Genomic DNA, 24,640 nt, shown 5'->3' with positions numbered 1-24,640 from the left:
CGACGGTGGCTGGGAGAGGACACGCCGGCCGCTGGGCGGCCCCGGGAGCGACTGGGCTGGGCCGCGCGCCCTGCTCAAAGATGGCCGGCGGCGGCTTCGGCGTGTCCGGAGGTGAGGGGTGAGGGGTGGCAACGGCGGCGGCCGGCCTCGGGGAAGATGGCAGAGAGCGAGCGGCGAGCAGGTGAGGGGCGGCCGGGGTGGCTTCGAGGCCCTCTGGGCTGGGCGGCCGCGCTCGGGCCTTTGAGGGGTGTCTTCGGGGCCAGGGCGCCGGTCCGGGGCGTGGGCCGCTGGGCCACATGCTGCATAGGGGTCCTTGGGCTGGGGGCGCAGGGCCCCGTGCCGTGAGGGTCTGGCGGCAGCGAGCGACCGGGCCCACGGTGGGGGGAGGCTTTGCTGAGGTTACGATGGGGCCCTGGGGTCCTTGGCCTCTCGGCCGGGTGGAGCGGGCGGCCCCTCGGCCCCGCTGCGGCCTGCCGGGCCCCGGGCTGCCGTGTGGCCAGGCCGGATTCCTCCAGACGGGCCGGGCTGGGCTGCCGCCCCCCGAGGGGTCTGTTCCTCCTGGGGCAGTGGCACCTCTGTGCTGGGGGGCTGGCGGGAGACAGGTCCGCCCCCCGCTGTGCTGTGGGACCCCCTTTCCCGAGCCTGCATGGGCGGTGGTGGCCGGTGGAGAGGCTCCGTCTCCCTCCCCCTCCCCACGCCCCGGGAATAAGACTGAACGTGCCTCGTTTGTCCAATTTCTTTTCATCATAAAACCAACCCGTTCTGCTTCTGCCTCCATCCCATCACTGATTTTGGACTTTCGCTTATGTCGTACAACACTGTAACCCCTGTGGCGCTGGCAGTGTTTCCTGCCTTGCCTGTCTGTGGTCTCCCCAAGAGGAAATGCACAAAGCGTGTGTCAGAAGAAGTGATGCTTGAGAAATAAACTCAAAGAGATGAAACAAGTTCTGTCATGAGACAAAGGCTGGGCCAACACCTGGATCCCCCTGGCCCAGGACACTGCCCTGGCCACACCACTGCTCTTTGCGTATCATCCAAATTAACGGACAAGTCAGTGTTTGCCTTTTTACACCACTGCTCTGGAGTTTTTTATTGTTTTCATGTTACAAGCTCTTTTAAAATAAGAGCTCCATCATTACAATGCTAGTCATTGTGAGTTGCCCGCTGTGTTTTCAGGAGGCATGCGTGTCTTTCATGTAAATTCCTTGCATGTTGTTCCTCTCAGCCCTGTGCCTGGAAGTTTTACTGTGACTTACGTGCAGGAATGAACCAAACACTGTAACGCTCTCGGCAGGTGGTACAACTGCATTTGTTCTGTACATGGGGAACCTGAAAGGCAGAGAAGTTAAATGACTTTCTAAGGCTGTGGCACAAGTCTATAGCAGACTCTGTGTGATTCCTGGGACTTTGGATTCCTTTTCCCCTGATCTGTGTGCTAGACAGTATTGTTCTGCTGCAGAAAAGGCTGCTGATGCTTTGGGTAATATTTTCTATGTAAATGCAGCTCGTAATATTTTCTATGTAAATGCAGCTCGTAATATTTTTAAGGAATTGGAGTTTGGTGGTGCATGTTAAGGAGCCAGTGCCTGAACTTGCTGTAGTGTGGAGAGCAGTCGCTGAAATGTTGCCAGGGTGGCTAGTGCTGAACAAACCCCTTCAGATTTTCTAGGATTAAAAAGATTAACTGGGTGACTCTTACAGAATTCATAAATTCACATTAGCACCCAGTTTCCTTAACAGTGGTCTGCTGCACTGCCTCTTGCTATTAAAAGTTGCACTTACAGGAGCATAATGCAAATCACCTCTAACCTCCTGGAGCGGTTCTGGCTCTGCAGTGTCCCATTGCGGACGGGGCTGCCGGTGGAGAGCAGAGCCCTGGAGAGCATGGGGTAAGGGTCACCCTGGCATCAGGGCTGGGGCCTTGGTTCAGATGCTGGGGAGAAGAGCGCCTCTAGTGCCTCAATAACTTGCATTTGCATTAAACATTACTGCCAGGGCTCTGAGAGGGCTTTAAAACAAAATTATCTTCATAGCTCCCATCTGGAAGAGGCTGTGTCCCGGCATCCTCCAAGCCCCTGCGCTGCCTGGACCAGAGGCTGCGGCTCTGGACTGCCATCTATTGAATTGCTCCAGCTTTGTCTTCTCAGGAGTTCTGTCTTTTAGAGGAATGCAGGCTCAGGCTTATTAACACTGTACAAACGAGGCACAGTTAGTCAGGAGAGCTCAGTGCTTCAGCATGACAGAAATAATTAAACTAGCTGGATGTTGTCTTTGTCACGTCCTGTACCAGCCTCTCTGGGTGGATGGGAAATGCATCTTCAGTGATGAAAACAAGCGTAATGCTACTTTCCGAAGCTTTACAGTGTCCTTAGGAGTATATTGTCTGGGGATTGGGAGGATATTGTTTGGTGAGGAGGACTTGGTGAGATAATGGCACAAGCTAGGATGGATTTATTTACTTTCTATCTCCTGAGAAATGAACATTGATTTTTAAGAAAGGAAGATAGAGGATTTCTTCTCCGCTCTCTCTATTTTACCTCTTTTTTGCATCTCCCAGGCACCTCTGAGGAGGTGGCTCCTCCCCTCCAGCAGAGCTTCATGATCCCCAAAAAGGAGATAAACATGGTTTCCGACATGGCCAAGTGGAAGCGCTCTCAGGTATGGCTCCGGGGGCAGGGAAGACTGGTAAAGGCTTATTCTGTTTCAGTGGCAGCCAGGTTTGGTCTGGGAACCGCCATGAGGTAAAGCAGGTTTGGGCAAGTAATGGGAAGTTAATCGATTTGTGTTTTAAAGCAGAAGAGTCACTGCCTGTTTGTAGGAAAATTACTTGGCAGTGAGATGTGGAGTCTGACAGCCAAATGCTCTGACAAAGGAGTGACCCAGGAGAGAGATTGAAGGAGATGAGAGATGCTTAAAAATGACTGGTGCTCCCTTCCTAGTTACTATTTCATGCTACCTAGCCTGGACATTGTATCAAAACTGAATTTACCCAGCACTGTTTGAACTCAGCTTGAACTCATGCTGCTGGGCCTTCTAATAGCACCAGGTTGGGCTGGTTTCTGGGACCTTCCCAGCTTGTTATACTGGAAAAAGACTCTGGAGCTGAGGCCTTCAATTTCCTGGATAATTTTTGTTTACAGTATATATGGAGGTGGTGGAACAGGCAGGTTCTCCCCTCTCTGCCTTTGAGGGATTGGTGTGTTAGCCCAGACTTGTCCCACCTCCTGGGAGCAAGTTCTTGCTTGATGACTGGTATGTGATATCTTATGAGAAGCTTAAGTTACAGCCAAGTCTCAAGCAAACCTGTGAGTGCAGCTTCCTTTGTTCAGTCTCCTGGGTTTACGGACTTGCTCCTGGTCAGGACTTCTGTGCAAGAGGGGCTCAAGAAGATAGAGGTAGCAGTGTGTTGGTCCAGTGTTTTCAAAAACTCAGAGCTGCGGAGCTGCATTGGATATGATGCTTCAAAAGCAGCAAATCTAAAGAGAAAAGCGGTGGAGAGCCTGGGCTGTCTCCCACTTCTCTATCATGCCTGAGCATGGGAGAAGAGTAGAAGGAGAAAAGGGCACATGACAGTACAGGTCTAGGAGAAGCAGTGCAGAGCAGGATGTCTAGGCACAACTGAGACTGTGCAGAACTGAGGAGTTTGAATTTGACTTGATAGGAGGTAGGGAGCTGAGGGAATGATTTCGGGGGTAGAGCAAGCATTTTTAGGACTCTCCTCTCTGTAATTTTTACAGCAATGCAGAGTTCTTAGTGCAATTGCCATCTGCCTTCTGCCACTGGGTCTGCCAAAAATAGCAGTAACCTCGCAGCAAGCCCTGCAACCTGAGTGTCTCCAAGAAAGCAGCGCTGTGTGTTGGGAAAGGTCCCCTTAGTGTGCAGGAGTGCTCCCATGCCACAATGTTTGTTCAAACAGACCGTGGGTATTCACTAACGCCCTGCTCTCTTGGGTGTGTTTGCAGGCATATGCAGATTATATGGGCTTCATCCTCACTCTGAATGAAGGTGTCAGGGGAAAGAAGCTGACCTGCGAATACAAAGTTTCAGAGGTAGGAGAAGAGTTTGGATCCCTTTATTTCTCCTTTTCTGCCCATTTTTTCTTTCTTTTTTTTTTCTTTTTTTTTTTTTTTTTTGGCTCTACAGTGAATATTTCTGAGGCAAGGAATGAGTTGGCAGCATATCTGGGAACTAGGGAGAATAAGTGCCATTGGGTTATGCTTGGGGATGCAAGTGTCATCCTGCAATCCTCCCCCAAGGGTGCCGAGGCTCTGTGTGTGCTTGCTGGATGGGAAATCAAGCAAGTTACCAGTGGACAGAAGCTGGTGGTGAAAAGGAGAAGGCAGAAAGGACATTTTTTGACCCTGTTTTCACAGTCTGGCTTCAACCAGTGATGTTTTGAAGATGCGGTGTTCCCTCCTGATTGCAGGCAAAAGGCTGAGATGTCTGCACTGTTCCTGTTCTCCCACTGGCCTCTCTGTGGGACCTTGGGCAAGTCGCTTATCTCCCTGTCCCTGGGCTTCCTTGTTGCTCGGAGTGTGTTAACAGTACCTGTCTCCTTGGCCCACGCTGTAGCTGAGCTGTGCAAGGTCTGGTTTGACAGTGTGTAAACCCAAGGGATGTCGTTGACCTGCCTTGCGAAGGGTTGTGCTAAGGGCTATGGGGGGGCTGCGGAGCATGCAGGAGGGCTGGGCTGGGGTGGTAGGTTCAGCCTGTGGGGCAGGATCACCCCTTCCGAGGTATTAAGCAGAAAGGATCTATTTTTCCTTTTGTATTAATGTGACTGTTACCTGGCTCTGTCTGCTGCTGGCTTTAGTGCCTGCTCACCGTGTCAGGGCATGACGGGGTCACTTGAAGCCAGAGGGAAAGGGCAGGCATCCTCACTGGTGTTACTGCCTGGCCGCAGCCATGCTCACGGCTGGCCTGAGGTCTCTCTGTGTTGCTGTGATCTGCAGAGCCTATGCTGGTCACCAGCTTCACTTCCATGTTGCATGCTGGATCCCCTGCCCTTGTTCTGCATTGCACTGAGGAGATTCTTGGGTACATTTTTACTGTTCAAACTTACAGCTATGCAAGAATGCTGGGAATAGTCAAAAAAGATCTAGGCAGAATGGGAAGCAAACTGGACCCTGTGTGTTTATAGCTTCATTCTGATGTGGGAAGGCAGCATATGATGATTTTTAACTTAGACATTTGTTTGAAGCAGGCATCTTAAGTCCAGCCTTCCCTTCTCGGAGCCAGTGTATGAATGAGAAACTTGCTTGTAGTTCATGAGAAACTTGCTTGTAGTTCATGGAAGCGGGGGGATCAGGAGTAATGAGTCTCTCCTAACAGGCTTTGTGTCCACCTTTTGTTCCTTCAATTCAGTAGAAACTGCTGTCAAACGTTGCTCTTGCTTTCTGCTGTTTGCATTTCACCTTTGAGTTTTGTTTTTGTCCTGATCTAGCTCATTCCCAACCATTCACAGAGCAGTTCTAGGGAAACAAAGCATTGAAAATGAGCAAAACAAAGAGGAGGATGCGAGGGGGGGAACCCTCTTCTGCCAACCTCTTTGAGCTGTCATCTGTCTAGGAAAAGCTGTATCAGGGCTGCATCGGTGTGGCAGATCCCTCTTGGAGTAAATGTTTTCCATCCACAGTCCCAATCTAGGTGACAAACAAGAGACATGATCCCAACTGCTTGGGAGGTGGCAGGGAACATGCCTCATTCCCCTTGTGCTAAGAAGCCTGTGACTTGAGGCACAGGTGAAGCATCCCCAGGGTTTCCTTGTTGATGAGGTTGCCTGTTCACGCAGTTTTGTTTGTAGATCAAACTGCTTATCTGTGCTTTTAAAGGCTCAGCCCCTTGTGGCCTCTGCTTGCATCTCTGCTCTGCTTTCTTCTCTTTTGCTGTACTTGCTGCTGATGTGCTTTTGTGCAGTCCCATCTTCCTCCCTGATCAAATGCTCCGGACGCCTTCCTTTGGCAAATGACCTCCTGGAATCCTTTCTGCTGAATGCATATCCTCTCTGTGACTTACTGGTATTGCCTTGCCATGGTTGGGGGGGGGGGGGGGCGGGAAGAGAAAAAATAAGTATGGTCTGCTGTGCTTTGAAAGAGACAGCTTAATGGTTTCCAGAGTAGCGTGTGTCAATACCAAACTGTCTGCTGGAGTGAGAGCTGGATCCTTTGGGGGCTGAGCCCCTTCTGAGACTTGCTGAGCTTGCTCTGTGCTTACTGAAAAATTGCATGGAGCTGTCTGGGGTTTTACTGGTGGCATCTGACAAGCAGTGATAGCTGAGCTGTTGCTTAGGACTCTGGCGTAGACACTATGTCTGGCACAAGGTTGTATGACTGATAGGCGGTGACCCGCCTTTCCCTCCTGGAGGGAGTGCTCCGTGCAGCAACTGCTGGGACTGCAGCCTGGAGCAGTTTTTCAAAGCTGTGACTTTGATCAGAGGAGCAGTGCAGCAAGGAGGAGGTTAATTTTGGCCATTCGAGGAGCAGACCTTCCCTTCAAACAGCCAGCTTCGATGGGGGAAACTGGCTGGCCTTGTGGCTTGCTCTGGCTCCAGAAGGAAAGTGGGAGAAGCAGCAAATGCCCCAATTTTAGCAGCTCCCTGCTCCAACAGAGCCTGAGGAGCCCACGGGAGCAGGCTCAGTCCTTGTGGGCAGCTTTGGCTGCCGCGATGCCTTCTCAGCATTTCCGTCTGCCTGGCCCCTGCTCTTGAGAGATGCTGACAGGTCTCTGCTCTGTGGTTTGCTTTTGGGACCAGTGGCAGACTCAGGGTCAAGGGGATGCAAAATCAGCACAATGAGAAGAGCAAGGAGAGCAGGGGGGAGGCTGCCCTTGCTTTGATCACTGGAAAGGTAAAGCAAAAATAGAGCTTAAAAACCCAGCCAGGCAAAACAAGGCTGCAGCGGTGCTGGTGGTTGTGTTCCTGTAAGCTCTGCTTTTCCCCTCCTCCCCCGCTGGGGTCAGCCCTGGATGTACAGGTTTCCTCTGCTGGACAATGGGAAGCTGCTTCTTTCAGTAACCCCCTCTTCAAAGGGCCTTGGGCCCAAAATGAGCTGCATCTCTTTAATTATTTATTGGCATGGCTGAGCTGGCAGCTGGGTCCTGCTCTCCCGTGTTTGGTGGGGCTGGGCTTTTAAATCCCTTTAAAGCAAGCAAGTGGGGAAGGGGAGGTTCGACTCTGGTGCTCCCCAGGGGAAGGAGCCGGTCCTTGCCAGCCATTTATCCAGGCAGCACTGAGTGCTTGCTGAGAGGAGTTTGAAATACGGTGGCTGCTCGTAATGAGCTGGTGGTGCTGGCAGATAAATCACCAGCACAATTTAATTATTCACTGCAACCCAGTGCTGGGGATGCTGTTGCTTAATTGGAGGGGAATGCAGTAGCCAGGAAGGAGTCGAGCTGAGTCCAAACCTGGCCCGGTGCAGTGGGGAGATGCCAGGGTTCTGCAGCGTTTCGGGCAGCAGGGAGCTGAAGCGGAGGGGGCTGCGCTGCACTGTCTCAGTCTGCGTGTATCTGGGGCGCTGGCCTGCTAGTGGCTCCAGCTTGCAGCCTCGCCAGGGCATCCAGGGCTTCTGGCCCCGTGTCCCTTGGCACGTGGGTCTTTTGTGTTCCTGGTGTGCTCAGGTCTTGTCCTCTATCCCAGCCTCTACCCTGGCTCAGTGGCCAAGTGTCGAGGTCCTGTGGGGTGGGTGGATCCCTCTCCTCCCCGATCCCCCTTCCCACTGGCTGATCCCACCGTGTCCTCGGGATGGCACCTCAGGAGCTGCTGTCTATGGGAGGCTGTGTCTGCCGTGAGACCCTCCTGAGAACTGAGGGCAGGGGGAGTGATCTGCAGCTGGTTCAGTGGCCACACAGCTCTACTATGCTTATCTCTCCACTCGCCCCCTTCAAGCGGCACTTCAAGGGCTAGAAACTTGCTGGGCTTGGCTGTTTCCTTGTCCTCCCGACAGGCAGCGTGAAGAATTGAACCACAGCCCAGGAGACCCGTCGGCTTCACATGGTCGATGCCTCCAGCAAAGTCAAACCAGCTGCTGCTTCTACTGTCCTCTTTGTCCCCTTGAAGGAGGAATCCCCTCTCGAGACAGAGGAGCCTACATTGCCCGGGGCCTGGCCAGCTGCTGTGGCAGCTGACGGCTCTCTGGCTGCTTGGAGTCAGGCAAGGAGAATACTAGAGCCTCTGGCAGGCTTGACCAGTTGTCGGCAGAGCCTCCTAAAACTGTTTGGAGCTGCTTAAATTGCTGCCTGTAGTGTTCCTTCTTGGTGTGGGGGTTGTAGCCGTTGCCTAGCTGTTAGGGCAAGGCAGGGAGGAGGCTGCGTGCGTTGGCCAGCCCTGGCAGCTCGAGACATCACGCTGTATCGCCCTTGCTGCTTTTCCCGTGTGGCCCCAGCAGTGCTGCTCCAGTCAGTCATACATCCTGCACAGGTTCCTCACTTTCTCCTTCCAGCACTGGGTGTAAGAAAGAGGGCTCTGTTGTCTTGCTGTTGTCTTCCTATTAGCTTTGTGTTTGTATTGAGACATTTGTCTGAGAGCCAAGTGCTTCTCATGCTTGCTTTGGTGAGACCACTGGTGGGCAAACCAGGCTGCCTCTTCCCATAGGTAGGCTGTATTTTGCCACATGCACCGGGTATCCCTGGGCTGGAGCTGCCAAGACAGTCTGACTGGCATGAGTTTGAAGCAACAGGAATCATGCTGAGAAGGTTGGCTTACAATTAGGCCCTGCTGTGCTGGGTGCTGTACAAAGGCTAACAACATTGCTGCTAATCCTGGCTCTTAAGAGACACTTCAGGACAAAGATTAGAGGCCTTGAGAAGGGCTTCTAAATCACATCATCAGCCACTGGTGAGGTTATGTGGTAAGTGCTGTGCTGTATCTGGTCAGGGATGCAGGACCCTCGAGGTGCAGAGCCCGAGTTCTCTGTTGGAGATCACTGAATTGTGTAGCACTTGCCTGCTTCTCAGTCCTGTATGGCCTACAGCTGGGAGCTTGCTGTAGCTCTTCTCCCAGTGGTTTTAGAGCATAGTGCTGGTACAGCTCATGAAAGACTGTGTGGGTGACTGCAGAGCCTGCCTCAGGCTGGGCTTTGTACTGCACTGATCTTCTGAGGGGAAGGATGGTTTTCCCAGTCCCTCTGCATTTCAGGGAGGGTTGGCACATGCCGTTTTTGCTTGCTGCCCTTGGGAAGGAGAGTGTGGTCTTCAACGACTCCAGTCTAGGGCAGAGATGTTGGAGTTTGAGGGACTGCTTTGTTTTATGTCACTGTGATCCCTCATCTTCTTTGTCTCTGTAGCCCATTGAGAAGTTGGTGGCTCTTCTGAACACCCTTGACAGATGGATTGATGAAACCCCACCAGTGGATCAGCCTTCTCGCTTTGGGAACAAGGCCTTCAGGACCTGGTACGCCAAACTAGACCAGGTGAGCGTGTCTTCCATGTGTAGTGTTACATGCAGCTCCTACAGAAGGGCAGTATGCCCAGCAAGGATAGCAGAATGGTCCCATCATTGTGTGGCAGCCAAGCAGCCTACAGAGGAACTGCTGAGATAAGCTGTGCAGGATCCACTTTTTGATATGCATCACCCCAATCTGGTGCTGTCTTCTCCTCTTGTGAGACCATATGGTCCGTGTAAATGCTCTTGGCTGGCTCTCCAAGTCCTGGATGAGCCGTGAGGGTCTTCCAAGCCCAAGGAGCTCCTTTGCTTTGTGACTGCTAGCTGATGGGTGACATAAAAAATCAGAGGGTTTTGAAACTGCTCGACTTCCTTCGGCTCAGAGCTGCCCTGCATTTGCCCTGCACTAAGCTCTGGAAGTGGCACAGGCACAGTCTCAGCAGCAAAGAGCTTACAGGTGGTCTGCTGCTCCGTTAATGCTTTTCTCCTGGAGATGACTCGGTGGGTAACTGGGTTGATGTATTTGGATGGTGAAGCTTTCTTTTTTCGTGTAGGTTGTGTGTGGCCTGGATAAGTGTCAGGACAAGCTCTCCCTGAATTGTTCCATCTCTGGAGATGATTTCTTTAACAGGAGAATTTGCTCCTCTGTTATGCTGGCTCTGGCTGTTGTAGCAGTGCACCATTGCAGCTCCTGCTCTGCCACAGTGTTTGAGCAGAGGATGACTGGTTCCTGGGGACTGTCTAGATCTGGACTCACTCGAGGGAATCTTTTATGTCTTTAAGGAAGCAGAAAAGTTAGTGACAACAGTGATTCCCAAGCATTTGGCTGATGCTGCACCAGAAGTGGCAGTCTACCTGAAGGAATCCGTGGGGAACTCCACTCGCATTGACTATGGCACAGGTACCCTGGGCGTGCATGCTGGCAGAGGGTGGACTCCCTGGGGTAGTGACCCTTCAGAGCCTGGTGCTGCCTTTATTTAAATACGTTATTACCACTATTTTTAGTGCCAGCTTGAAACAAGCACCTTCCTTCTAGGGCCTCCTCACCCCTATGGCCGGTGTGAGCTATGACAGAGAGCTGGGACTGGAAAAGGGCTGTGCTAGAGCCATGACACCCTTTTCATGTCTCATCCAAGGAAATGTGGACCAAGCTGTGCGAGGTGTCCTGGGATAAGCTGTAGGAGCTGCTTTACCACATGCAGCAGTCCTGCACCTGCTGATGTGCAACGGGCAGTTTGGAGGGATAATATATAATTGCTTGAACTGAAACTAGGGTGGGGAAAAAAGTTTGTGTTCAGTGGGAGGTGTCTTGAGGTCTGGTGCTCCCTAGAAGTGACATCCCTGCTTACAAGAGACTGAAATCCGAAGGTAGAAGCATTTTCCACCTAAGGAGAGACTGAATTGCAGGTTGAAGTAACTGTGCTGGCTTCAGTTAAACCTGATGCCGGAGCTGCCTGCGTGCTCTGCTGCTCCGTGTGGGGGACAGCTGTGTCCTTGCCAAAAGGCAGGAGAGCGGGACGCTGGGGGTGCGAGGAAGCACAGCTCTGACCTGGGCAGGGGGAGGAAGAGGAGGACGCGGGTGAAAGGAGCGCAGTGCTTGTCCGGATTGCTGCGGCTCACCGGCACCAGGGGGAGGTGTTGTCTTTGCAAAGGGACCTGCCGGCTGGGGTGGTCAGCTCAGGGAAGGAAATTCACCCTTCCTCCCCCGCTGCGTGTCCCAGGCCCGAGAGAGGCCCATGTCCTAGCTCACAGTGCCTAGACTAGAGGTGCATTTTGTTCCCACACTCCCACAGTGGGAGCTGCACCTCAGAGTGGAGCCGCTGATCTTGTACTCTCCCTTGTTCTGTGGTCCTTTCTGCTAAAAGACATTTCTGGCTTTGCTGATTGTTTCTGTTCCTTGCGGTTAGCTGGAGGACCAAGGTGCAGAGGCTCAGCCTGAGATCCCAATACCTTCTAGGATGGACTGTTCCCAGCAGCAGCACGGGATCTACATCCTTCCAACATGGAGATATTTGTGAGGCGGGAGGAAATCTGTTCAGTTTTAGATGTGAGGTTCTCTCGCATCCCCTGAGCAGATGACCCTGCAATGCTCCACTTCCCCTTCTGTGCCAAGCTCTGGGGAAAGGCCCTGCCTTGCTCCCAGCATGCCCAGTGTTGGGACTGTTTTTCCTCAAGAACTTCTTACTTTCTCAAAGCTAATAATCACCTTATGAATGTCTAGAAGGTATGCTTTGGGTAGGTGCTGCATGGGGATAAAATACTGCCAGCTCATGGTATTAATAGGGACAATATGGTTGGGTCTCTTGAGACGGGTGTGTGACTGCTGTGATTTCTTAAGAGCCATTGTGGTGCCCACAGAAGGGTTGTCCTGGGGACCAGAGACACCAGTGTCACGACTGTTTATGTCTTTTAACTTTAGGGCATGAAGCTGCGTTTGCAGCCTTTCTCTGCTGCCTCTGCAAAATTGGTGTGCTCAGAGTGGATGACCAGATGGCCATCGTCTTTAAAGTATTTAACAGGTGAGGTAACGGAAGGAGAAGGGCTGGAAGCACTGGGCAGTTTGGGGGCAGGTCCCTGACAGCATCCCCTTCCAGCCGTTTGAGAGGTTACTGCCTGTTCTCTACACCAGACTCCTGTAATCTGGACTGATTGTGTCCCCTTTCTTCCACTCATCTGCACCCATCTGGGAGAAAGAAACTGTACGAAAAGCCTCCTCCTGGGGTGTGAGCTGGGCAAATCAAGGGCCTTCTACAAAGACCTGTACATAATTAGAGAACATGAGTGCTGAAGGGATTGCTGGCCTAGGGAAAAAGGGCAGAATGGGAAAACTGAAGACAAACCTAGACAAAATTAGGAGGCAGCTGTGCTTTTTAATGGACCATGCAGTGACCCGTTACAACTGTTTCCAAAAGAGGTGATAGCACCTTGTCTGTTAGAGGCTGAGTGTCTTTCTGGGAAGTTACTTCAGCTGAGCACAAGTTGTTGAGCTCTGCAGAGGTATGTGGGTGAAGCTCTGTGTTTTGTGATAGACAGGAATATCTGATCAGAGGATCTAACATCTCTTCAGGCATTTAAAAAAAAAAATAAATATGAAACTGGCACTCCTCCACTGCTCCTCTAGATGTGTTTCCAGCACAGAAGGTGGAGTTGGTAGCAACGAAACTGGTGGAATGGGTATTGGAGTCCAGAGATCTAATCCCAGCTGTATCACTGTTTGGTGGCATGGAAACAATTTCCTTCAATAGCACTTCCAGCTTTAATTTTCCACCTGAAAAGTGAAAGTGGCAGTTACCATAAGGTGGAAAGCTTTCTGAGCTCTTTTGGAAATGGTTGAAGGAGAGTGAAGTGTCAATGTTCTCAAATAGCAGTGAGAGCGAGGAAAGATCTGCACCAACACATGACACTGCAGATAAAATAAATCCCTGCCACTTGATTTCCTCGTGAATTTCTTGGTGTAAAAAAGCCCCCCAAAACAACAAACAAACAGAAACAAACCAACCAATTTTGAAAGGTGCTGGTGTTTGCTGTTGTTCATACCAATCAGGCTGCTTCTGGGGCAAAGGAGCTGAATACGTATTCATGTACTGCGCTGTATGTAGTGGTCCTGCTCACAAGCGATAAAGTTGTGTCATCCAGACTGATTGTTCTTGTCCTCATGTGAGTCAACGAAGACAGAAGAAGGCTTTGTCTTAACCCTTCCTTCCCTCTTTGGTCTCAGGTACCTAGAAGTGATGCGAAAACTTCAGAAGACCTACAGGATGGAACCTGCTGGCAGCCAGGGCGTGTGGGGCTTGGATGACTTCCAATTTCTACCTTTCATATGGGGCAGTTCCCAGCTGATAGGTACTAATAAAAACCTTCTCCTGTCCCAGCCTGCCCCCTGTCCCGTCTTTCATGGTTGCAAAGATGATGGGGCTTGGGATTGACTTTCAAATTCAAATATGTCAAATTTATGTATAATACAGCAGAAGAGTTTGCTTGGGGCTTGGGTTATTTCTTTTCTCCTCAGCTTTTCAAATAAAGCTAGTTGCTTAGATTGGGAGATGGAAGGCTGCTTTGTACAGTACATCTGTCTTTATTGCAATGACTACAAGCTTTTTAAAAGGAGAGTCTTGGTTTTGGTGCTAAAAAACACATTTTCTGCCCTGGGGAGTTTACCAGGTGCTCTCACTGCTGAGGCACTGGAGTGGGAGATGTGATGGAAGGGAGCAGCTCTATGATTCTAAAGAACTCTGGGAGGATTATGTTTCTTCTGGAAGAGGGACAGGACAAAACCTGATTGAACTTGGTCTCGGAAAGGGGGTGCCATACAGGTTACTTCCTATTGTCTCTTACTCTTCTTAGACCATCCAAATCTGGAGCCTCGACACTTTGTTGATGAGAAGGTGGTAAACGAAAACCATAAGGACTTCATGTTTCTGGAGTGCATCCTCTTCATTACAGAGGTGAGGACTGGAAGGTTTGTTCCACAGGGAAGTTCTCTTGACGTTAGACACTTTGCTCTGGCTGTGGTTTTCTCTTCCTCCTTTGCTTGCTTGTTTGCTCTCAAGCAACTGTGCAGCTGAACTGTTGTTGCGTGTCTGAGGTGCTCTCCTTGAATGAGTTGAGAGGGATGTTGAGAGGAAAGTGTAATTAAGTTAGATGGGCTCTGGATTGTAGTTGAAGGAAGCTGTAACAAGAACAAACAAATAACCTTGGATCAGTCAGTGGGAACCTGCATGGAGAAAACTGGTGCCTGCAAGTATGCTAGGAAGATGAAGTAGAAGCTACAAAATGACTGGGCTTGCCAAGATAACCTCCCTTCCCTCCAGCCGTCAAGTGCTGCCTGGCAGGCCCTGGGCCTCCCCTTGCATAGGAGAGGCTCCCAAACCTCCGTGAGGCTTGGTCTTCTCCAGATCCTACCGAAAGAGTTGCCCATTAAACGCACGTTATTTGCAAACAACCTGGAGCAGAGATGGTGCCAAGGTTCACATGGCTGGCAATGCTTTCAGGACCATGTTTCTGCTCAAGCACTGTAGGACCCCGGGGTCAGGGGCTTGGCTTGTTGCAGACCATGGGCAGCGTTTCTCAGTGAGGGAGCTCACAGCTTTCTGCCCGCGGCTGCAGTGGATGGTCTAGCCATGTTTCTACTGTCCCCCTTGCTGCGTGGTCCGAGCAGGGAGAGCAAGAAGTACACGCTCTGCTGTGGTGAGGGATTTCTTGTGTCTGACAAGAGTTGATGGGATTAATCTTGAAGGACAGAGTGCAGTTCTTCCCCTTTGTTCTGTTCGCTCTCCCCCCCGCCTCTCTAATTTAGTGATTAGATGAGGAGAGAGGTTACAGAGTATGAACTTAGCCTTTCATTTAGGAAATTTTCTTAGAAGCCTTTGGCCCAAACCCCAGGAGGTGCTGTGTCAAGTCCTGCTGAATCTAGTATAGTTTGTTGGTAGTTGGCACCTCACAGGGTTTAACCCATAATGCGGAGATGAATCATGCCACGGGTAGTAAAGAAGTGCTGGTAGGAAAGATCAAGGTGAGGACAGGGAAGCAGGAGCCAAGATGCTCTAAGATTTATTTTAATTTGGGCCTCTGTAATATCCAGACAGTGCGCTAACCTGTTAAAAACATAAAAATATACATCTCTTGGCATGCATGTAGAAAATTCTGCAGAGCACAAATGATGTGTAAGGTTTAAAATACACAGCGCCATACTGCTTCTTCAGGTCACTCTGCTTTTGCCTGCAGAAAGTTAGTTTTTTAGTAGGCTTTTAAAATAAATGAGTTCGCTTCTTTTTGTGCACATTTTTTGAGAATTATGGAATTCCCCGTTCCTGCCGAGTTCCTCAGTGCCACCTGCTGGCAAGGAGTCCTCTTGTGAGCCGCTAAGGGGGGATGGCAACAACCTGGATTATCAACTGCACGGTATTTTCAATTCATCTTCGTGCAGGCACTGTTTTCTTTTTGTAAAGATTTTGCTTTTAAAATTTGTTTTTTCTCTCCCAAATGCCTGGGAAGGCAGTAACTGCCGCTAGGGGGGGCTGGGACAGCCTCCAGTGCCTTCCAAATGCTTTCTCTCCAAAATCAACAACAAAACAAAATAGCAGGGGAAGATAGAAGGGATTAAAGACTTTAGTAAATGAACGATGTTGGTTTTTTTCTGAGCTTTTCAGCTGGAAACAGCTCTCCTTTCAAGGTGTTAAACACATAGCAAATACCACAACAGTTCCCATAGTGGGTCTGGTACGTCTTACTGACATGAGAGCAGGTTTTGTTTCAGCAAGCTACAACCAAGGGAGGTTGGTCTCTTTCAACTGAGAGAATATTCTCTTGAGCAGACATTTTTCTTAGCCCCTGGGTGACGTTTCAGGGATATGAACGTACACTGTTGTAGTGTTTGCCACGAATATATTTAAAGCTCAGTCTCAAAGTAGCAGCGAGATGATGTCCAGGCTGAGCCCACCGAGGCACCCTCTGTAGGGCAGCACCACCCTGTGCGGTGCACAGGCGCGGCAGCCAGCCTCGCGTGAGCTGGCCTGCTGTTGGGAACTCTGCGGGGTGGGTTTGGACCCCAGCGCATGGTTCTTGAATAGGGTGAGGTTTACAGAGCCAGCTGGGGCTCAGGCCACCCTCCCTGCTCTCACCGCGCCCGCTGGAGCGTGCTGCGGGGTGCGTGTGGTGCCTGTAGGTGTGAGGGTAGGGGGCTCTGGGGGCATCTTTGATGCCTGCCACGTTGGGGGCTGCAGATGGCAGCAATGGCTGCCTGTGTTTGTGCAGAAGAGGGGTGCCAGATACGCCCCAGCTGTTGCAGTGCATCAGTGCGATCGCCCAGATGCTTGTCCAAGGGCCCAGGGCAGGCAGCAGGAATTTCAGCTTCAATCTGGCTTCTAAATTTGGATGTTGGGGAAGGGAGGGCTCCGGTTTCTGCTGGAAGGGAAGGAGCTGACAGGAAAGCACGGCCTCAGCCGTCCCCCTCCCCCCCGGCACTGACAGAGGAACCATTTACAAAAGGCCGATTCTCTTGGGAACAGAGAGGCAGGAACGCCGGGTCTGTGAGTAATTTCCTGCTCAATATGGCTGCTCTGACTCACTCCATTCCCCTGGGGTCACTGCGGGACTGCAGCACGCTCACCGCCTCTTGCTCTCCCCCCCAGCTCTCCTTCTTTGCCGTTTGTGGCTGGAAGGAGGTGGGGTTTTTTTGTTGTTCCCCCTTCATCCCCCTTGTTTTTCCCTCCCCAGTTTGAAACCGTGGCCAAGCTGTCCCTTGCCGGGCGCTGTGGGTGAGGAGGGCCGCGGTGGCGGCCGCGCAGGGCGCTCGCACAGCCCCAGGCACGAGTGTGGGGACAGCCAGCCGTGCTCGCCTCCCCGCGCTCGCCCCGGCTTGGGCAGTGGGCGATGCACAGTGCGGTGCTGGCAGCCGGTGCAAGCTGTGCCCCTGCAAAGGGTGGTGATGCTGGAGGAAGGTTTGGTGTCAAAACGCACACAGCCAGACCTCCCGTACGGGGAGGGGCGGTGCGGTGGGCAAACCACCTGGTGCTGAGCTCCCTGGCAGCCTTTAACTTGGGTGCTCGTTGGTGCCAAATCCTTGCGCTTAATAACGCACCGACTCTGTTGAGTAGCGTTGTGCTTTGTGTATCTGTGCGTTTCATCTTGTAGCCACAAGGAAAGCGTGCATGGTGGAGGGGAGCGGGAACGGCAGAGCAGCTCATCTGTCATCCCCCAGCTTGTGAGATGCGCCGAGGGGAAGTGGGGATGTGCCTGTGCTCTCCTGGCAGCGGGCAGAGCTACAGACCTACTTCCCCCGGTGCTCCAGCCCTGAGGTTGGCAGGCTTGAAACAACGGTGTCCTCCAAGCAGTGGGGTTTTTCAGGTTCCCCAGCACACCCCCCCTTCCCTTCTCTTTCTTTCTCTGCTGCAGGCTGGTGCCACGCAGGCCTTGCAGAAGGGCAGCATCGATTTCCCAAAGCAGATTTATCAGCCTTGCTTGCTTTTGCAATGAGCAGAGAGGTGGTTTTGGAGGTTCTTTTCCCACCCTCGCTCCAGGCCTGTGCGCGCATGGAGGGAAGGGGTTAGTTGTTTGAGCCCTGAGTCAAGAATGAGAGTCCAAGAGATTCCTCTCTCCCCACGCTCCTTTTTAGCGTGAGCTTCGGCCTTGTGGTTTCTGATGTCATGGGAACTTCGCTCAGTCAGAGTGGCTGCATTGTATTTCTTTTTCTCCCTGAGGGTCTGGTTTTATTCATGGAGGAGAAGGAGAGGCAACTACCCAGGGAATCTACATGCAACTGTCCCTGACTGCAGCTTCCCCCCCCCCCGCCCCGGCCCCGGTCTCCCTCCTCCAAACCCCCTCATCCTGGGAGGAGAAAAACTGGAGTATTAAAAAAAAAAAATATTTAAAACCTCAACCAACCAAACAAAAAAACCCCAACAAATTTAAAGCATCTGCTGCAAGCTAGTGACTTGCAGCTCTGGAGCCGGTTTGGAGAGTGGGACTGGCCTGTGTCCCCTCTGCTCCTGCCTTCCCCCAGAGCCCTCCTCTGCTGGAGGCAGGTGTCCAGCGGGCTGCGGACACCCGAGCTGCTGCCAGCCTGCACTGCCCTCTGTATTCAGGGAAGGCAGTGGCGGTTGTTGCTGCTGCTGCTTGTTGATCTGAATGGGGAATGAGTCATTTTCTTGGAAAGCCCGGCAGTGCTGCACTGGGAGGTTTCTGGGTAGAATAGGAACAGTGTTGAGCCAAGCTCTACTGGGGGGGAGAACAGGACTTACGTGGGGCCTTTTTAATGCAGTCATTAAAAGGGCGGTGTGCAGAGGGAGGTCTGATTAGGAAAGTGTGGCAGGAAAAGGCTTCATTTTATCGGGGAAGGGGGTGAACTGGATTGCCACGGCTTCATGTGATGTGGCCGCAGCAGGAGGGAGCGTGGAGGGAGGGAGGGAAGGCGCAGTGAAGTGGCTGGTGCGTGGGTCACAGGGCTTGGTGGGAATGTTTGCTCGGGGAGAGCGTGAGCGTGAGTCACTGCTGGTGCACGAGCTTCCTGGCTGGCCCAGCTCCCTCAGCCCTGCTCTTGGGTCTCTTTCAGATGAAGACAGGCCCCTTTGCTGAGCACTCCAACCAGCTCTGGAACATCAGCGCCGTGCCCTCCTGGTCCAAGGTCAACCAGGGCCTCATCCGCATGTACAAGGCAGAGGTGAGTGTTGTGGGCAGGGGGAGGCTGCTGGCCGCACGCCTCCTCCCTTCCACTTCACTGTGGGTCAGCTCTTCTGCCGCCCCTTGGCGCAGGGGCCCTGCCGCAGCCGGTTGCTGCCCTGGGCTGAATGTGGCTTGGGAGCCCCCGGCAGTTCAGGTGCTGCTGGCTGGGAGGAGGCTCCTGCCTGCCCAGCGTTTGCCCCAAAACCAATCCCGAAACGGCCATTCCTTGCAGACGTGACTTTTGCCATTTCTTGTCTTCCCATAGTGCAAGTTTCAGGTCCCCAAATTAGGACTGATGTCTTGACCCGCTTATCCTTCTGCTCCCTGCACTGCTATTTTGCCAGCTGGAGGAGACTTAATTTAAATTATCATCCCCGGTTTCAAGAGCCCCAGAGCAGCTGAATGCTTCCTACCAACCTCCCCACACTACACGTCCCATCTGTGCGGTGTGCCGGACCGGTGAGGCCGCAGCTACCTCCCAGCCTGGCAGCCCTGCGCCTGCCGGGGCTCTGCTGGCACAGCCCTGACCCGGGGAACCGGGCAGTTTTGGCTCTCCCTTATCTCGCCTTCCTGCTCAAGCTAAGCCTGAGCTTGAGGAAGCACGGCAGGAACTGCCGCATCTGGGCCTCTGGAGGGAACGGCCAACAGGCAGCATCTCTTGCTGGGACGGATGGGACCGTGCTGGCTCTGCAGGGAGGCACTGGCTGTGCTGAAGACACTGGAGGAGCAGGGGTGGCACAACCCCCTGCTGCACCCGAGGAGACTGGTGGTGCTTGAAGGAGTTAATCCAGTACCCTGTGGTCTCTGCTGAAGTCAGCCTGCTCCCGTGGCTGGGCTGTGGGGCAGAGGCTGTGTGGGCAGCTCCGCTCGGGCCCAGCGCACAAAGGGGTTAACTGTGCCGAACTCGGCGCTCCCTCCCCCAGCCCTTCCTCTGCGCTGCACATCCTGTGTTTAGGTTCCAAGCCACATACCTCTCTAATCTGCGAGGTGTCACTCCCAGGCCTGCTGGCTCCTTCCGCCCCAGCTCAGCTTTCCTCCCAGCCTCCAAAGAGGAGAAGCGGGGCTGGGGGTCGACCCCCTCCGCTGGCTGCTCCTCAGAGGGATGCCCTGGGCTGCCCCTCCGGGACTGCCCCTGCTCACAGCTCCATCGCGGGGGCTGGAGATGCTGCCGGCTGGGAAGCCCTGAGCTAGAGACTGGTGGAGAGCTGGGGAATCTGAAGGAGAAGACCCCAACCTTGGGAGTGCTGCTAAAGTGAAACATGGGTCCCTGAAAACCTAGAGCCTGAGCATGGTCTGCTGCTGCCTCAACAGCCCTGCCTCGGGCCTTCCTTTCCTCTGGACCCGTTTCTTCACACGCTGTCTGGATACTTCCCTGGCATCCCATGTGTCTCACGCTGTTTGGATGCTCCTGCTTCCTGCCCCATGTGCCCAGTGCCATGTGGTTGCTCCCACCTCATGCACCACATACATGGCTGGAGTATCTTGATGGTTGGACCTGATGATCTTAAAGGTCTTTTCTAACCCAAACGATTCTATGCTGGATTCTGTGACATGCCCACAGTGCAATGTGCATGTCCCCTGATGTCTTGGGGCTACCATGTGCTGGCAGATCTACCTGGCCTGCTGGGACAGCACAGCTCAGGGGTCCTCTAGCGACAGGGAGATTCTTTGGCTCTTCTAGGTGCACCCACGAGACAGTCTTTTCTGGAGGCCTTGGGTCTGTTTTGAATAGCAGATGACATTTTGTATGGAAATGCTGGATCTAGTGCTGGTGGATTTCTAGAAGGATCTAGAGATGTAGCTGTGTCAAGGGGAGTATGCAAAAACTGCCAGGAGAGGTGATGACGCAAATTTAGGCTAAGGTGTAGAAAACAATGAACCAACCAAAGCGCTTTAAATTTAGGATTTTTTTTCCTCTGAGAACATTTGTAGATCTTAAAGGACCGTTTCTAAGCACATGATCCTCGTGCAGCACTGTCCTGATACTCATGGTACCTATGTTCACCTGGGTGGGCAGCGGAGAGGGAGAACTGCCGAGACGTCCTTACAAATTCTTTTTATCTGCTCTGGGGGGTCTCCCACCCCACTGCTGGCTCGGCTGGTTCCTGCCTGGCTTGGGAGATGAGAGGAGCGTGGACATGGCACTGTAGCTGGGCTTAGCTTTCAGTTACGGTGTGGCTATGCAGCTACTAGACGATCTCTTTGACTAATTTTCAGGGAGTTATACAATGTTGAGGATCGCTGAGGCTTCACCCTTTGAAGACTGAATCCTTCTGGGTCTTTCAGGCTAGGCACCCACAAGTCACTGCTGAAGATCTTGTCTGTTTGCTGCTGGCTCCTGGAGCAAGCTTCTGCTTGATGTACCCAGCTGTGTAGCCTTCACCATTGCAGTCTTTCTCCAATCAGCCGCTGCCAACGTTAGCAAAAGATAAGTGAGCCAACAGTCCTGACATGGGTCTTCGTCCAGCTGAAGGCAGGCAGCTTCAGTAGCAGAGCTCAGAGACTGGGAGGAGGTTTAGGATTGTGGTGTTGCTTTTAGTCTGACTGGCTAAGGTGAGAGCAAGGTATCCTTTTATCTTTTTTTTTTTTTTTTTTTTTTTTTCTTTCCCTCCCTTCTCCCTGCCCCTTGGATCACCCGTTGCAATTAGATCAGGTGAAATCAGACACTCAGATGGAGGCTCCAGCTCTTAACATGTCTGGGGTGGCTGAGAAGTGCTTGGTGACGGGTGGCACTGACTGTGACGGGGGTTTGAGTGGGAGTGGAGGTAGCAGCAGGGCAAAAGGGTCACTTGTTAGAGGCAGACCAGGAGAAAGCAGATGCTCGCTCACAACCTGCTCTCACTTGGTAGGAGCGGTGTAGTCCCCAGACCTGGTTAATTTAAAAAGCACTCTGGGTGCTTTATTTCTACTCTGCCCCCTCTATGAGATGACTTTAAACAGCTGACAGAAGACTCAGGTGCATCCACGTGGCTGGGAGCTCTAGCTGATCCAGGCACGCCAGGGTGCTTGCTGCAGGGTCTGTGGATGGGGCAGTAGACTGAAGACAAGGTGTCTTCAGCTCTGTGTGTTTATGAAATCTCAAATGTATCTATAATATGAATATAATGAGTGAATATGTGTTTGCTTGGAAAAGCAGGGGCTTTTCTTATTCTCTCCATCAAAGGCGAGTGAGGAAGTTGACAGAATAGAGTGTGGTTAAAGCAGCAGCCTTGATGTTTTTCCCCGAGCCTGCTTTTGAGTCTCCTGACCTTTCCTACTCTGCAGTCCATTGGGAAATACTTTGCATTGTAACTAATCTAGTCCCAGTTCCATCTTTAAAGGTTGGACTTGATGCATGAATCTACTTCCCAGCTGAGTCCCAAGCAGACCTTCAGCATGACCAAAATGGTGACAAGAAGAAAATAAGCCTGTCCTCTCCGTTGGGGTGGTGTTGGCTACATCAGTTACACCTGCAAGTGATGCAAGGAGGGTCCTATCTCTTGGCACCTCTAATAATCGGGTACATTTGTGCTAGTCCTGCTGGATACAGGAGGAAAAGTTTCTTGGCTTGTCTCTTCTTGGGCTGGTGGTGTGTGAAGTGGAATAGTTATCCATTCTTCCTGCGGTGGTAAAGTCTCTTCATCTGGAGCCCAAACCAATCTGGTCTTCCGTGGGACTTCTTGGAGCTAGCTGGGCTGACATTTCTAGCTGTCAACATCTCTGGTATTCATTTCTCTCCGTTCTTCCCTCATGTCACTGTTATCCAGCGCTGCTTCCTCTGAGGGTTTGTCTAAGTGGTTGTGCGAGGAGATGGCAGCAGCTCTGAGCATTAGGAGGCTTTGAAGGTGACGTGCCCTTATTTCTCCTTGGTGCCTTGCCATGGTGGCTTACGGTTTTCTGCATGGCTGTACTTTCACCACCTCCAAACTTGTTTTGGCTCCACTGTGCTTGCAAGCAGCTCAGTTCTGCTGGAACCAGTTGTCTGACCTCTGGCTCCGAAGGGACTACCATAGGCCTGGGCTTCTGAGCACAAATGCTCCCGCTTGCCCGTGATGACAGCACGAGGGCAGGCTGCCTGCCCCTGCCCACGCGGCGAAGAGCTGCCTGCGGCGCAGCGCCTCCTCCCCATCCCAGAGCTGGGGTCTCCCCGGCTGCAGCAGGTTCGGCTCGGCCCCGCGGCGCGCACGTACTCCTTCCTGTGGGAAGGAGAGCTGTAACTACGACCTGGCTCTTGCCTCCCCTTTGGTAGGAGTGAACTGTGCTTGGAGGAAGTGCCTGGAGGAATGAGTCACGCCTCTTGTCCTGGGAGGCTGCGGCTGCAGGAACTGGTGTGGCCTTGACACCCTCCTTCCTGCTGAGGGGTCTGCAGCATGTGGGGAGCTGGGCCCCTGCCTAGTGCAGCATCCCATCCACCCTGGCCTGGAGCAGGTGCTGGCTGTGCCAAGGAGCTGGTGGGGTCCTGTTAGTTGGTAACTGCTGTACTTGGGTTGTATGTGCTTCATATCTCCTCTAGAATAAGATTCCCATCAGCAGATGCATGCCTTATCGGGGTACAGGAGACTCTCCTCCCAAGGCACAGGCCTGGGTTTCTTTTCTGTTCATGTCATGCTGTCTAGGGAGGGAAGAGCTTGCCCCTCTGCCTGCAGCAAGGTGGTGGCCACCATCTCACCAGCTGTGCCCTCGAGCACGCTGGCAGGTGAGTCCCCATGGCAGCGCACGGGGTGGCCTGTGGCCCCCGTTTAGCACAGCTGCTCACAGCTAACACGGTGGCGTCCGTGTACTTCTGAGGTTTGTGTGTCTGGAGGAGAGTCTGCTCTGTGCCCCCTGTGAGCTTAGGGCGGTACGAATCTGCAGTGACTCAAAAAAACAGAGCTCTGAGTGGCTCTGCCGGGCGAGTGCTGGCAAACTTTGGCATGGTTATTGGCCACAGTCACTGACCTTGCTGCCCTGGCCGGGCGGTGAGCAGGGGGGGCTGCGCTCACAGCCCTGAGCTAAACTGCCTTGCAGTGGGTGTATATGACTGATCTGTGATCCACACTCCCTCCGTCATTACTCTGCAAGGGGGGGGGTGGATTTCAGGGGTGAGGGACTGTCGGGGAATAGAACCATGTCTTAAACTATGGCGACAAAATGAGTGACACTTGTCTATTGAAGACCTGAGAATCTGGAACGCAGCCTGGGCAGCGCCTTGTGGGTGCAGGGTGATGCCTCAAACCCGGAGTGTGGGCACTGTCCTGGGGCGGGAGAGTCTCTTCCCGAGGGGTGTCTGCAGTTCTCAAAGTGTTTGTAGGGTGAAGCTCTTCAAAGAGGTCAGCTTGAGCGAGGAGAGGTGGTGAGAGAAAGATGCTGACATAACCATGCCTCTTCTGCTTGTGCTCCAGGCCTGAATTTCAGTAAGCAAAAGGCTCTGGCTGAAGGGGAGGGTGTGGGGTTAGGAAGTGTCACTGACCCAAGGAGCCTGACAGGAATGTGGGGGGGACACGGGACTGATCCCTCTGTCTGCGCTGAGCAGTGGCCCCAGGCTCACTGCCTCCTGACCCCAGAGGCAGGACGTAGCTCTGCATGCGTAAGGTGGAAATGTCTCCTGAACTCACCCTTCTTTGTCTCTCCTCCTGCAGTGCCTGGAGAAGTTTCCTGTGATCCAGCACTTTAAATTCGGCAGCCTGCTCCCCATCCAGCCTGTGACGTCCTAAGGAGGCTGCGGGAGGAGTCGAGGCAGCAGAGGCATAGTGCGGCACTCTTCCTCCTCCCCGCACCCCCTCCTCGTCACCTTGCCCGTTACACACAGCCCATTCATTCCTGCCTATCCTCATCGGCAACCACAGATCCAAAGCACTCGCTGGCCTTGCACGGGAGACAGGACCTGGAGCAGCTCCTCCTGCACGTCCTCAGCATGGGGATGTCTCGCCAGCAACCAAGCAGGGGCTGCGCTTCTTCGCTGTGCTGCGTCCACGGGCAGCGTGACTGCTGTGTACGGCTCTGGGCATGTGAATGGGGTTTGAGTAGGGGCTGCCCTGCAGCAGAGGCCCTCTGCTTCCCTCCCAGGGAGGAAGGGGGTGTGGAGGGGAGGAAGGCATGTGTGTATGTGTTGGGCAGTGGTAACCGCAATTTCCCTTTTGAATTTCA

At 52.8% G+C, this 24,640-nt stretch overlaps 1 protein-coding gene across 2 annotated transcripts; it reads left to right on the top strand.

The window, feature by feature from the left end:
* Positions 1 to 48: 48 nt before the first annotated feature.
* PTPA (protein phosphatase 2 phosphatase activator) lies at positions 49 to 24,640 on the top strand. Of its 2 annotated transcripts, none has more exons than XM_040606367.1 (10): positions 49 to 181; positions 2,558 to 2,658; positions 3,963 to 4,049; positions 9,279 to 9,404; positions 10,160 to 10,277; positions 11,796 to 11,895; positions 13,095 to 13,219; positions 13,721 to 13,821; positions 18,426 to 18,533; positions 24,133 to 24,640. In XM_040606367.1, exons 1-10 carry the CDS (start codon positions 157 to 159, stop codon positions 24,205 to 24,207), a joined length of 966 nt encoding a protein of 321 aa, XP_040462301.1. In that variant the 5' UTR covers positions 49 to 156; the 3' UTR covers positions 24,208 to 24,640. The 2 variants fall into 2 exon arrangements, with proteins under 2 accessions (XP_040462301.1, XP_040462302.1); XM_040606368.1 differs by lacking the exon at positions 24,133 to 24,640 and adding an exon at positions 18,801 to 19,017.

This window comes from Falco naumanni, chromosome 9 (assembly GCF_017639655.2).
Source record: "Falco naumanni isolate bFalNau1 chromosome 9, bFalNau1.pat, whole genome shotgun sequence".
In the NCBI taxonomy this organism is placed as follows: domain Eukaryota; kingdom Metazoa; phylum Chordata; class Aves; order Falconiformes; family Falconidae; genus Falco; species Falco naumanni.
Note: the sequence above shows the minus strand (reverse complement) of the source record. Positions and strands in the feature narration are given on the sequence as shown.